Source organism: Falco peregrinus, chromosome 4 (genome assembly GCF_023634155.1).
Source record: "Falco peregrinus isolate bFalPer1 chromosome 4, bFalPer1.pri, whole genome shotgun sequence".
In the NCBI taxonomy this organism is placed as follows: Eukaryota; Metazoa; Chordata; class Aves; order Falconiformes; family Falconidae; genus Falco; species Falco peregrinus.
Genome location: NC_073724.1, coordinates 7,861,052 through 7,872,083, shown reverse-complemented (window position 1 = coordinate 7,872,083; position 11,032 = coordinate 7,861,052). Strand labels below are relative to the sequence as shown.

Sequence of the window (11,032 nt, the reverse complement as noted above, 5' to 3'; positions counted from 1 at the left end):
TGAACTCCAGTTACTATTTTTTGTTCCATTGCACTGTATTAGATACAGAAAGTGAAACATGAAGATGCCGATTTCATCCAAGGAGAAAGAGAGAGGTGTAACAGAGGTGCTTCAGCATGGATTGTAGCAAGCGCAAAAGACAGCAGAGCAACAATAAAACAAGAACTCTGAGCAATGGGTGCTTGCGCAAAAGACAGCATGAGGAAGAGATTATTATGCTATAGACCACACTCAACACCACTTGTCAAAAAATATTTTAATTTGAACAAAAGCTCAGCAACATCAGTCTCACACATCAGAAGTTATCAAGTAACACGTAATGCATTCAGGTGTCCCCATGGTAAAGATCAAGTCCATGCCAGAGGATCATGCGGATGTCACAACTGAAATGCCTCTTATAAAAGTATTTTCCCATTTCATACTTTATGTCAGTGTTATCTAGTCAACATAAATTATTTCAATATTATACTTTCCTGATTCTAAATCTTCAAACAGTAGAACAGCATGGATTTGATACAGTAACAACTACCTTTTCCCCCCCTTGCAGAAAAAGAAAACTTAGTAAGTTACATCAAAAATACTAGAATGATTTTTTTGAAAGTATCTCAGAAAAATAGTGATATAATACAACGTTAAGATGTAGAGATCATTTGATATGATGAATTCCACTGTACCGTATATGGATCTGCCTCTAAGGAATCTAAATTCTCACATTCTTTACTCTGTCAACTAGGTAATATTTGCTCATTGTAAAGTCAACTTAATTGTTCATAATCGCTTTTGAATATTTGTGAACTTAACACATGGGAGATGAGAGGATATAAAAAATGTTAATTTATTTTTTTATGGTTATGTGTGGCTTATTTTAACACAATTAATAATGCACACCTTTCATCACTTTTCATTCTCTACAAGTCATGAGTCATCTGTGTCATACTGTATTGCTTCTTTCTCACTTCTGCATTACTAACCCAAAATTGCTGTGTAAGGCTTCCAAAACCAAGTATCTGCTCGGTTCTACTGTTGAGGGTAATAAAAGCTGATACATTGCAACTTCATCAGACTAACAAAGCTGAAGACTTCAAAATCCTGATCAGAACACACATACCCTTTGTAACATTATCACTGAATTTACAAACCACTACTCCTATGAAGTCAGATACTTCTTTAGGTATTGCCACCTTGCTTCTATTAAAGAGTCAAGGCACATAACCACTGCCAGCTGAAGAGTTACCAAGGTCTTATGAGGTATATGTACAGTTTGCATAAACACAATTATATTCCATAGCACATTCAATGTAGGTAGCAAAATAGAAAAATGGCTCCAAGGAGTGAGTGTACTAGCATGCAAAAAAATTTTTCTTAACAGAATCTGGGAACTTTTTATACATATCATTTGCCATTGTAATACAAGCAATGTTTTCCATTCCATAGTCAGCTGAGCCATCCTGTAGCATTTTGCCATAAAGATCTAAACTAAACTGGTATTAAAAATAAAATTGGAGAGTGCTTACAGACAGGTATTACTTAACTAAGGCATTGAAAGGTTTAGAACTGGACTAATCCTTCAGTTTCCAGTAAACAGTGTTTCTGAGAGCAGATTGCCAACAGAGAGAGATCTTTCCCAAATCATGTTTAATGAGTAAAATTTAGTTATGGCTTATGCACAAAGATTTTTGAGTATGACATGTTTAAAACTGTGTTAGTGAGAATTTACATTTGCTTCAGTAGAACTATACAAGCTCATTAACAATGCAAAGTTTTTGATTTTTTGCATTATTAATTCAGCTCTACAATACATATAAAAAATAAATCTTCCGTGAAACAGCCAAAGTAATTTATTTGTACATCAGCATCACCAAGGATCTTCTTCCACCTGCAAGGAGTAAGAATAAGAAATTGAATATATAAGCATTGACCGCACTAAAACGTATTTCAAAGGTTTGAAGACTTAGTTTTGTGTAGACAATAAAACACAATTTCTCTATACTTCAGTGTCGTAATGATAGATTAAAAAGCAATTGTTACAAAAATGTTAAGCAATATTGCTGCAATCCCATTAATACAGCTTCATAAATGCTGAAGTCTCACTATTTTTAACTATTTAACTACTGTGTTTAAGCTGAGGTACAAGTGTAGCTACTCAGAGATAGTTCCATAGATACTATACTTGATATTAAGTAGGCAGATCCCCTATTCAAACACATGATTTCATACACTGTATCCAGTAGACTACTTAGGGAAAAATACATAAATGTTTATTAAAAAGAAGACAGGTAATATATACTGTTGACAATAAGGAGAAGTTTTACAGGTTCCAAATACAATGAGAGTTAAGTACTTACTAAGGCTTGACGCTGTAATATTCTTCTGGCGTCACAATTTTCAATCCACCAAAGTAGTCCAGGACCCAAATATTGGTGATGTTGAATTTGGCAAAGAACCAATTATGATCCTTGGGCCAAGTTTCCATTTCAGGATGGCGACTGAATAATGCTTTTTTCGCTAAGCCTGCTTCTGAATCATTCACCTAAACGATAACCAGCAATACATTAGAGGAAGATACAGACACATGGAAACTAATTTTAGCTAGAAAGCCACTACTGACTGCAGTGTGCTCTTTTGAGTTTAGCCATGTCTTGTCCCAAAGGACTAATAACTGTGACACAAGTCTGTGGTGTACAACTGCACATGAGACACAAAAACTCCAAGGCAGCTGCTTTTAATATTAAATCAAAAGGATGCTTTTAAAGTAAGCACGAGCAAGAAAATAGTTTATCAACATAAGAACGAATCTTTCAATGAATTACAAAACAGAGAACTATGGATTCTTGCTGAATTACTACAACAGAACATTTTAAGTGTAATTTTACCTCCTCTGCACCTGCTCACTCAGACACAAACAGATCAAACTGTGTTCAGACATGTGCAAACACATGCACACACACACACAAATAGGATGACATAACAGAAGCTACAGAGAAGGGAAGCTGAAATGTGTGCCAGCACTTAATATATAGTGTGTAAATGTTTAAAGGGCAAAATCAACAAGTTAGAGCTCTGGCTATGGTACAAGAGGAACTAATTACAAAACAATTCCATTATTGATGAGAAACTCCTGAAAGCAATTAAAGGATGGTTGGAGCATAACTTTCAAATACCTGAGAGAGTATTGATGATTAGTCCTCATCCTCAATCATTATCCTCAATAATGGGATTAAGATCTTCAATGATTAACACATACAGCTCTAAACTCCTTCTACAGGACACCAAAGTACTGGTGCATGGAAGAATACTGCCCTGGCAGCAATGCCACCAAACAATACAGTGCACTTTTTCTGTCTCTAATACCTGTAACTTTATAGCTTAGGAAGCATGTCACACTGCACAGACCAAAGAATTGAACTGCGCAAAAGAGATGAAAATACCTTCACACTTCATTCACAAGAGAACTGTCTTAAGACTTCTTAGTTTCAAAACAGGTCTAGAGGAACTTCATTATAGTATTGCTCTCCCAAGCTCCTTGCTAAAGACATGCCAACAGAACTGCAAATATCAAGTGGTAATCGCATTTTCCACACACAAACTATGAGATAGCCTTCTGGTATCATAGCACATAACATCCCTTCATGTACTTTTGCACAGAAATTCTAAGCTTTCTCTTCTCCATCCACTAAACAACACTGTTCGATGCATGCAATCTTGTCCAGTGTCAACTTTCAGTTGCTTACCTTTACAATACTCCCACAGAAGATTATGTGAGCACAGAGCGGGTTTTGGGGATCATATCTGTGCTTCTTGCAGTAAGGAGTCTGTGCCAAAGACACAGTTAAGGAGGCATTTGAATTGATCTGAAATGCAAGTAGTAAGATAAGAAGTTTACGTAAGTTTTACATAAGTTGCAAGAAAAATGTCATAGCCACCATATTTTCAGCTCTCAGTATTTCATTCAGCTCAGTATTACTGGTAAAAACCACAGCTGTCATCATCTTTTCCTAACTACATCTGGAAGCCTTACTTAGATGAGCTCTAAATCTGAAAGAAAGCCCAGTTCAGAAGCATGCTGAAGTTTGTTAGAATAAAATGCAAACTTCACAAAACGGCACTCCTTAGAACTCGATGTTCAATACACTGTCTAGCTATTTCACATTTAAATGATGATAACTTCCAATTTACATGCATACAGGGCAGTGCAGAAAACAAGGACAGACTATGAATTCTGGTGGAAGGACGCAGGGTTACTGAAAAGGTAACTAATTTTGTTGTGAAACTGTTGGTTAAAACAAAAACAAACCCACCTTCACTCCCCCATCAAAACAAGCCTCCCAGCTGCCCCCAAACCGGTCAGCTCTTTGGAAGTTTAAAATTAATTTTAAAAATTAGGTTTAAAAAAATCCTGAGTATTTAAGTAAGATGCCTAACTTGCAGAATCAAAGAATCTGTATCTGATTGTTTTTCTAAAACTAATTTGGTGAACACAGCTTGAAAAGTATTGGTGCAAACCAGAATTGCCTACTGCAGAACGTCACATACTAAAGTTCATCATCTCCCTGCAAAGGAAGTTCACATGCTTAGGGAAATTTCATTAAAAAGAGTTCATCTCAAAAAGAAACGCCCGAAAGTCACTTAAACACTATGCTGAATATCACCGAACTGATGAAACGGGAGCAACCACCTGACAGATAGGAAGTTGCTTAACTACAAAACAGCTGACTCATGATTACTCAGCACTATGTCCTCCCACCAGTCTCCCTTACGCGTGACTATCGCAGTCAAATGTTTCTGCTCTGTAACAGCAGAGTAAGGATGTGCCGAGGAGCCTTCTGAAGGAAAACGTTCATTAGCAGTTTATATTATGATTGTCATGTTACTTTGAAAACACACCTGTAGCTGGGGTGGAAAAGGAGATACTATACAAGATAAATAGGTTAATTATGTATCTAAGTGCTGTAGAAAACCTATTTTAATGTAACGGACTAAAACCTGATAAGGAACAAACAAAACAGGTTTACAGTGAAACAAAGCCTGAATAGTTTCTGTTGTTCATACTTTGTGTTTATTTACTAACACTGTAATATTACTAGAACAAACGTTTTCTAACAAAGGAGGCATATGACTGCTATTTCCCTAGCTTTTTAGCCAACTCTCTCTTGACCACAGCCAAGCCAGAGACACAAGACAAGGCCAATTACACACACTCAGCTTCAGCATGCCACTCTGCTGCCTGTCGTTGTGCTCTTGCCTTTATCAAGATTTAATTACTATTCCTTCAGTAGCCTGTGTAGGAGCCCTTGCTCAAGTCCCACACTACCAGCTTCCACTCTTTTTGATATTTTTTGTGACGTTCTCCCTGTTTAAATATTCCATGGCCCCTCACTGCCCTGCTCGGTGCTGCTGGAAGCTTCAGCTGCTTGCTCTGCCAGAGAGCAGCTTCACAATTTTTCAGACCAAAAGCTCAGCAGGAACTTGTTAGGCCTGCCAAGCGTCACCACAGACGGCACTGCTTATGTTTAAGACGTTTAAGGGTTAATTATTGTCCACGGGCTTCTCGAGTGAGATGCCAGCCATGGCACAGGCGGAAAAATATGACGTTGCATTAGCCGCCTGTGTGCTTCTAAGCTTTAAGTTTCCCTCACTGGGCTCACGGTTTATACCTGCGGCCTGAGGTGATTTTGCAGGGACACCCCCCTGTTCCCCCCTGGGCCGGCTCAGGGGGCAAACCCCTGCCTCGCCGTTGCCCGCGGCCCAGCCGCTACCCCTCACCTCCAAGTCCTGCACGGAGATCTCCATGTCGGTCAGGTAAAGGTAGGGGACGCCGCTGCCGCTGAACGGCCCCGGGGGCCCGTCGCTGAGGGAAAAGATGTTGGCGAAGGGGCGGCCGCGCAGCCCGTCCTGCGCCGAGAGAGTGGCCAACGCGCCCCAGTCGCAGTTGTGCAGGACGAAACGCGCCATGCGCGCAGCCTCCTCCGGCGGCGGGATGGCCCCGCCGGCCGCCAGCAGCAGCAGCAGCACCGCCGCACACAGGAGCGCCGACCCCGCCATGCCGCACCGGCCACCAACGGACACCGACTGCGCTCGCCGCGACAGCCGGCCGCCGCGACAGCCGGCCCCGCGCCCGCGGCCCCGCGCAGGGAGGGGCGGGTCCTCTGCTCTCCGCCAATCGGAACAACCCTGCCCGCTCACCTTCACCAACGAGAGCGCGCCGCGGGCAGCCTTTGCGAGTGGGAAATCAGCCTTCCCGCTGCCAGCCAATGGACTCACGATGTCCACTGTATTCATCCAATGAGAGCTGCTAGGAGGCGGGGACAATCCCCACAGCTGTTCGGTTGTAAACAGCGCTGCCTCGCCGCCGGGAGGGGCGGGAAGGGGGCGGAGCCACTAGCAGCCCAGCAGCCAATGAAAGGTCACTTCAGAACTCTCTGCCAATCACGTTTCGCGGGGGGCCCGTCACGTCTACGGCGGGGCGGGCCGGGGTGCCGCGGGGCTCTGACAGGAATCTGGCCCGGGCTGGCGGCTGCAGGACCTGTGGGGCGACACCGCGGGCAGCTGGAGGGAGCCAGGCCCGCAGAATGGCTGCGCCCACGCTCTGGCACCCTTCGTCCTGTTCGGCAAGGTCTGGGTGGCCCAGCCCCTGGTGTCAGCAAGGTGCCCAGTGGCGGCCGGCCCCTGGCGCTGCCCCGGGTGTGACTGGCCGGGGAGGGCCGTCGAGCCCAAAGGGGAGCTGTGGCACCCCCGCTGTCCCCGGTTGCTGCTAAATCCAGCTCAGAAGGCTGCTTCTGTGTCCCCACAAGAGTCTGTGGCTCAGCCTTCCTCATGAACCAGCCCCAGGCTGTTTTGAGTCACCAAGGGTGTTTGTGGCCCAGCCTTCTCTGAGGGAAACCTTGTCCTTTAATTACAGCAGGCAGGGTCTACCTGGAACTCTTTTGGACTGTAAAGCTTGCTTGCCACTAGGCACAGCTCAAGTCTTATCCCTTACAAACTGCAGGATATATGTCAAAGCCATCTCTTCTACAGGACTCGATTTGCTAGGTTTGAACAACCTCCTGGCCTTCAATACATCACTTACAGAAATACCGAGGTATACCTTATTTTATCCATCACCTTGTGCTCAGTCGCCTTGTAAAGATTTGTATACTGGGGTAATAGTGAGACTCGATTCAGCTTTTCCTGAAAGATGGTGGATTTCCATTTGTCCACTTCAGTCTTACAAGTATGTTTGCACTACATACACTGCAACAGAGCACTGAGAAACCCCAACTAACTTGTGCCCCGCAGCACCCATAGCTTGCAGCAGGCCAGATGAATCATTTTGCTGCGCTGAATCCAGGAAGGAAAACACACCACACATCCATTCCCCACTGTTAATGTACCATCCTGTTGTGTACAGGCAGAACAAAATAATTTCTTCCTCCAGTATTCCCCTTGTCTGCAGAGTGCAGGCAGAAACCCCTGGGCATGGACATACAGAGCCTTCCTCTGTTGCCCTCTCCTACCAATGGTCAGGAGAAAATGTGTGGGGGGGGGGGGGGGGGGGCGGGGCGGGAATGCTGCTCTGAAGCCCTGATTTGCAGCCATTTAGCTCGGGTAGGTAGCTGAACTTGTGAGTAGCAAGCAACGGCTCCAGCAGCTAAGGCAAGACAACCAGCCTTGTTTGTGGTACAGGACAAGTGGTATTCCAGAGCAGAGCATTAAGGTGAAAAACAGAGCAGGAGTGAGTTACAAAAGAAGAGAAACTGCAAAAGGCTGGCTTTATGTATGTAGGTTTATATATACAACATGTTTAGATGAAGGGCAGGAGTGGAGTGTGTTGAAGGGAAAAAGACAGGAGCTGTTCTGCAAGAGTGAAAAGATTATGGATGAAAGGGACAAAAATGGTCTAAAGGATCCCAATGGCTTAGGAAAGAGAAGGGGATGAGGAAGAAAAAGTGCAGCAAACTTTTTGTTAGAGATTTTTCCAGCTGAAACAGGCAGAGACATTATAGCTTCCTCTTTTCTCTCCCCACCAACATGTATGTGCATGAATACACAGAATTTCTCTCCATTTTCAAGCAGTCCATCCCTTTGAGAGCCTGGGGGCTGGGAGCTGTCAGTATTTACTTGATGCAGTCGAAGGGACAAGTGGTAGCAGGGGGTTGAGGGTGCATGATTTCAGCGGGGAGCAGGAGAGGGTGACAAGTAGCAGACAGATGGTGGCTGGTGGGGACAGAACAGGAAGGAAGGGATGCCATGGAGAGTATGTGGAAGTAACATCATGTGCCACAGGGCAAAAGAAAAGGATAGAAAGGAAAGAAGATAAAGGGGATGTGGGAAGCAGAGCTGGCAATGCATTTTTATTTTATTTTGTTTCAGAAAAAGAAAATGCAGAAAGGGGGAAAGCCTTTATGTTCTGGAGTTTAGATGTATGCATTCGCTGAATGCGGCCATCCCTCCTTCACTAGGAAGGGTGTGCATTACGGGAGCCCCCGCAGCAGGAGAGTCCAAGTGAATCTCGCAGAGGGACCATACAGTGGCATCTCAGGGGCTAAGAGAAAACAAAGTCTGCCAAGTTTTCCTAACCTTCCCCTGCCCCTTCGTCCTTGCTGCAAGTCCACAGCCGTCCCTGCCAGCAGCCACCGAGGGGTGCTGCTGCCCAACCCCAGCAGCCTGCGGGATTTGGGCTGATGGGTCTGGTGGGAATTAAGCACTCAACAGGATTGATGGAAGCAAATAGCACTGTCGCTCTGCTACGGACAACAGGATTTATCAGGCTGAGTAATCTCTGCGGTGGGCAGTGCACAGCAGCATATAGATTGTCTTCACATTGCACTGAAGGAAGGGGGCTTCGTTTTGTCCTCTCTTTCTTGGATGGGTAGCATGGTGTGAACCTGTAGGGTGAAGAATAAGGTCTTTTAACTCCTTCAGCTTGCTCTGAAAGTGTGCATTATCTGAAGTAAATATCCAGGCTTTCTCACTTCCTTAGTTAGATCTCAGAGAAAGGAGAAGAATTCTCTCTGTTGTGGTGCAATACATCCAGGAGCTCTCAGCATCCTTGCATAATAAGGTCAAGAAAGTATCGTTACCACTAGTTCTCCTTTTCAACTCATGGCTTATTTACATTAAAAAAAACTGGTGAACAGACAGTAATATCCTACCATAGATTGAGCCAGTTTACTTCCCCAAGGGGTTGGCCAGTTCATGGAACAATCTTAATTTCGGTGTTATTTACAGGTGATGATCCTCAGGCTGAATCTGGGGGCTGTGTCTCCGAAGAAGTTGTATTTTAGCCAGAAAGTGGGCAAGGTCTCCATCATGGTTAGTGTATCATCATGCTCTGTCTGCCCTCTTCATAGCTGGTTTTGCCCTGAGCCAACTCTCTTTAGACAGCATGGTTGTTGGATGGACAGGGCAAGATTTCTATTCACATGCACAGTCTAGCTACATGCTGTGCCAGGCTTCCTGTCTAGATCAAGCAGCAGTCTGTCCATGAGCAGAAACCTTTCTTTGTCCAGATAACACTTGCAGGCCATGCAGTATCGCTTTGTGTAGCACTTGATTTCTGAGCCAGGCCAGCTTTCTGTATCCAAATGACAGCCAGAGTGATCAAAGTCACTTGCCACTGTGTTTGACAGAAGTGACTGACCTGTGTGAGTCAGTTCTGGCAAAAGCTGAAGTACTCAGTGCTTTGAAGTGCCAACGCTCTGTGCCACATGAGACCCACCATGCAAATTGTTTCTAAAAATGTTGGTTAGATATCCTCCTGAGGAGGTGTCAGCCCTGCCAAACGTTGCAGTGTACTGCTAATAGGAAATGGCACACAACACAGACCTTTGCTGAACACAAAAAGGTGTTGCATGCTTAGGCAGGCAGTGTTTATTTGTTCTTATCCTCAAAGTTCCCAGATTAGCTTGGTTGGGAACTTAGCTTCTGACCCTTTCATCAGGGTATTTTTTAAAAGATAGGTGAAACGAAGGCAGCGCTGGCCTGGTGTTCATCTAAAAGTCCTTTTACCGTTTTAACAGCTACCACACAGGCAGTGGCAAGGCAAATTTCCTCTCTATGTAACCTGTTAGGTACCAGAAATGTTCTTCCATTTTCAGTCAGAAAATCTTGCTGTTCAGTCAGAGCTTGGGCTGCATGCTGTTTTGGAGGAACCTGTTGTGAGGGCCAGCTGTGACACCACTTTATAGGACACTGAGAGATGGGCAGTAGGACTGACCTGAGAAAAATGTAATCGAAAATATGATCATAATCAAAATCAAAACCATATCCACCCATGATCTGACTGTAACTTTTTATTTATTAAGCCTTTTTGTGCATTAAAACTAGTAACTGGTGGAGGAACTCTTCAATCTAGAAGCAAGCTGTCAGCAGCTGACCCTGATATTTGTCCCATCACTATATTAATATACTGGGATGTAGCCATGCCTCTTAATGACCCAGCTCAGTTTGTTCTCTTAGGTCAGGTGGATCAGCAGTGAAAGAAGAGCTCTCCAAAGAAATTCAAATGCTGCAAAAGATGACACTACGTATACACTGCCCACCAGCCCCAGGTGTCTTGGTATGAATGAGGGTGGTTACCTCAGCGTGATCTCATTACTCTGAGCAGAGCCACTCAGGCAAGCATTGCAGGTGGAATGCTCCCTGTAGAGTATAGCACAGCATTTTCCTAACTTTACTCTGCTTAGGGACAGGCTTTTACCCAGAGCCTGGGAGTTAAGAAGCTTGGTTAATCTGAACCATGATGTTAGCACTCAGGCACAGGCTGACAGTCAGAAACATGTGAAATGATTCAGTCTTTTGGTTAATCTCTGTCACTTATTTTTTATGTGGGCACTGCACAATACACACAGTGTCACGCTCCCTGTCCACTGCAGCTTGGCAAGAATCACTTATAACCATGTCCTTTTACTTAATTCAAGCATCTTTGGTAATGGGGTGTTCCTATTCACATCAATTCCCAGAGGTGCACTGTGCCTGGCACACGGTCCATGTGTATGCACGGATGCTGACACGTGTGTGTGTGTGTGTGTGTGTGTATGTGTGTGCTCTCAGA

At 44.2% G+C, this 11,032-nt stretch overlaps 1 protein-coding gene across 2 annotated transcripts; it reads right to left on the bottom strand.

Annotated features, from left to right (window-relative positions):
* Nucleotides 1-241: 241 nt before the first annotated feature.
* CREG1 (cellular repressor of E1A stimulated genes 1) lies at nucleotides 242-6,294 on the bottom strand. Of its 2 annotated transcripts, XM_055802856.1 has the most exons (4): nucleotides 5,764-6,294; nucleotides 3,732-3,851; nucleotides 2,346-2,530; nucleotides 242-1,876 (listed from the first exon to the last, which is right to left on the bottom strand). In XM_055802856.1, coding segments are annotated over exons 1-4 (822 nt in total). In that variant the 5' UTR covers nucleotides 6,280-6,294; the 3' UTR covers nucleotides 242-1,875. The 2 variants fall into 2 exon arrangements, with proteins under 2 accessions (XP_055658831.1, XP_055658832.1); XM_055802857.1 differs by lacking the exon at nucleotides 242-1,876 and having other exon boundaries at nucleotides 2,345-2,530.
* Between the last annotated feature and the right edge of the window lie 4,738 nt (nucleotides 6,295-11,032).

Excerpts from the sequence above, each read along its gene's own strand:
- CREG1 (XM_055802856.1), bottom strand. The coding sequence starts at position 6,279 with ATGAATACAGTGGACATCGTGAGTCCATTGGCTGGCAGCGGGAAGGCT. Across the intron at positions 3,852-5,763 it reads TCTCCGTGCAGGACTTGGAG|ATCAATTCAAATGCCTCCTT; the intron begins GTGAGGGGTAGC and ends CTTGCATTTCAG. Across the intron at positions 2,531-3,731 it reads TCTGTGGGAGTATTGTAAAG|GTGAATGATTCAGAAGCAGG; the intron begins GTAAGCAACTGA and ends GTTATCGTTTAG.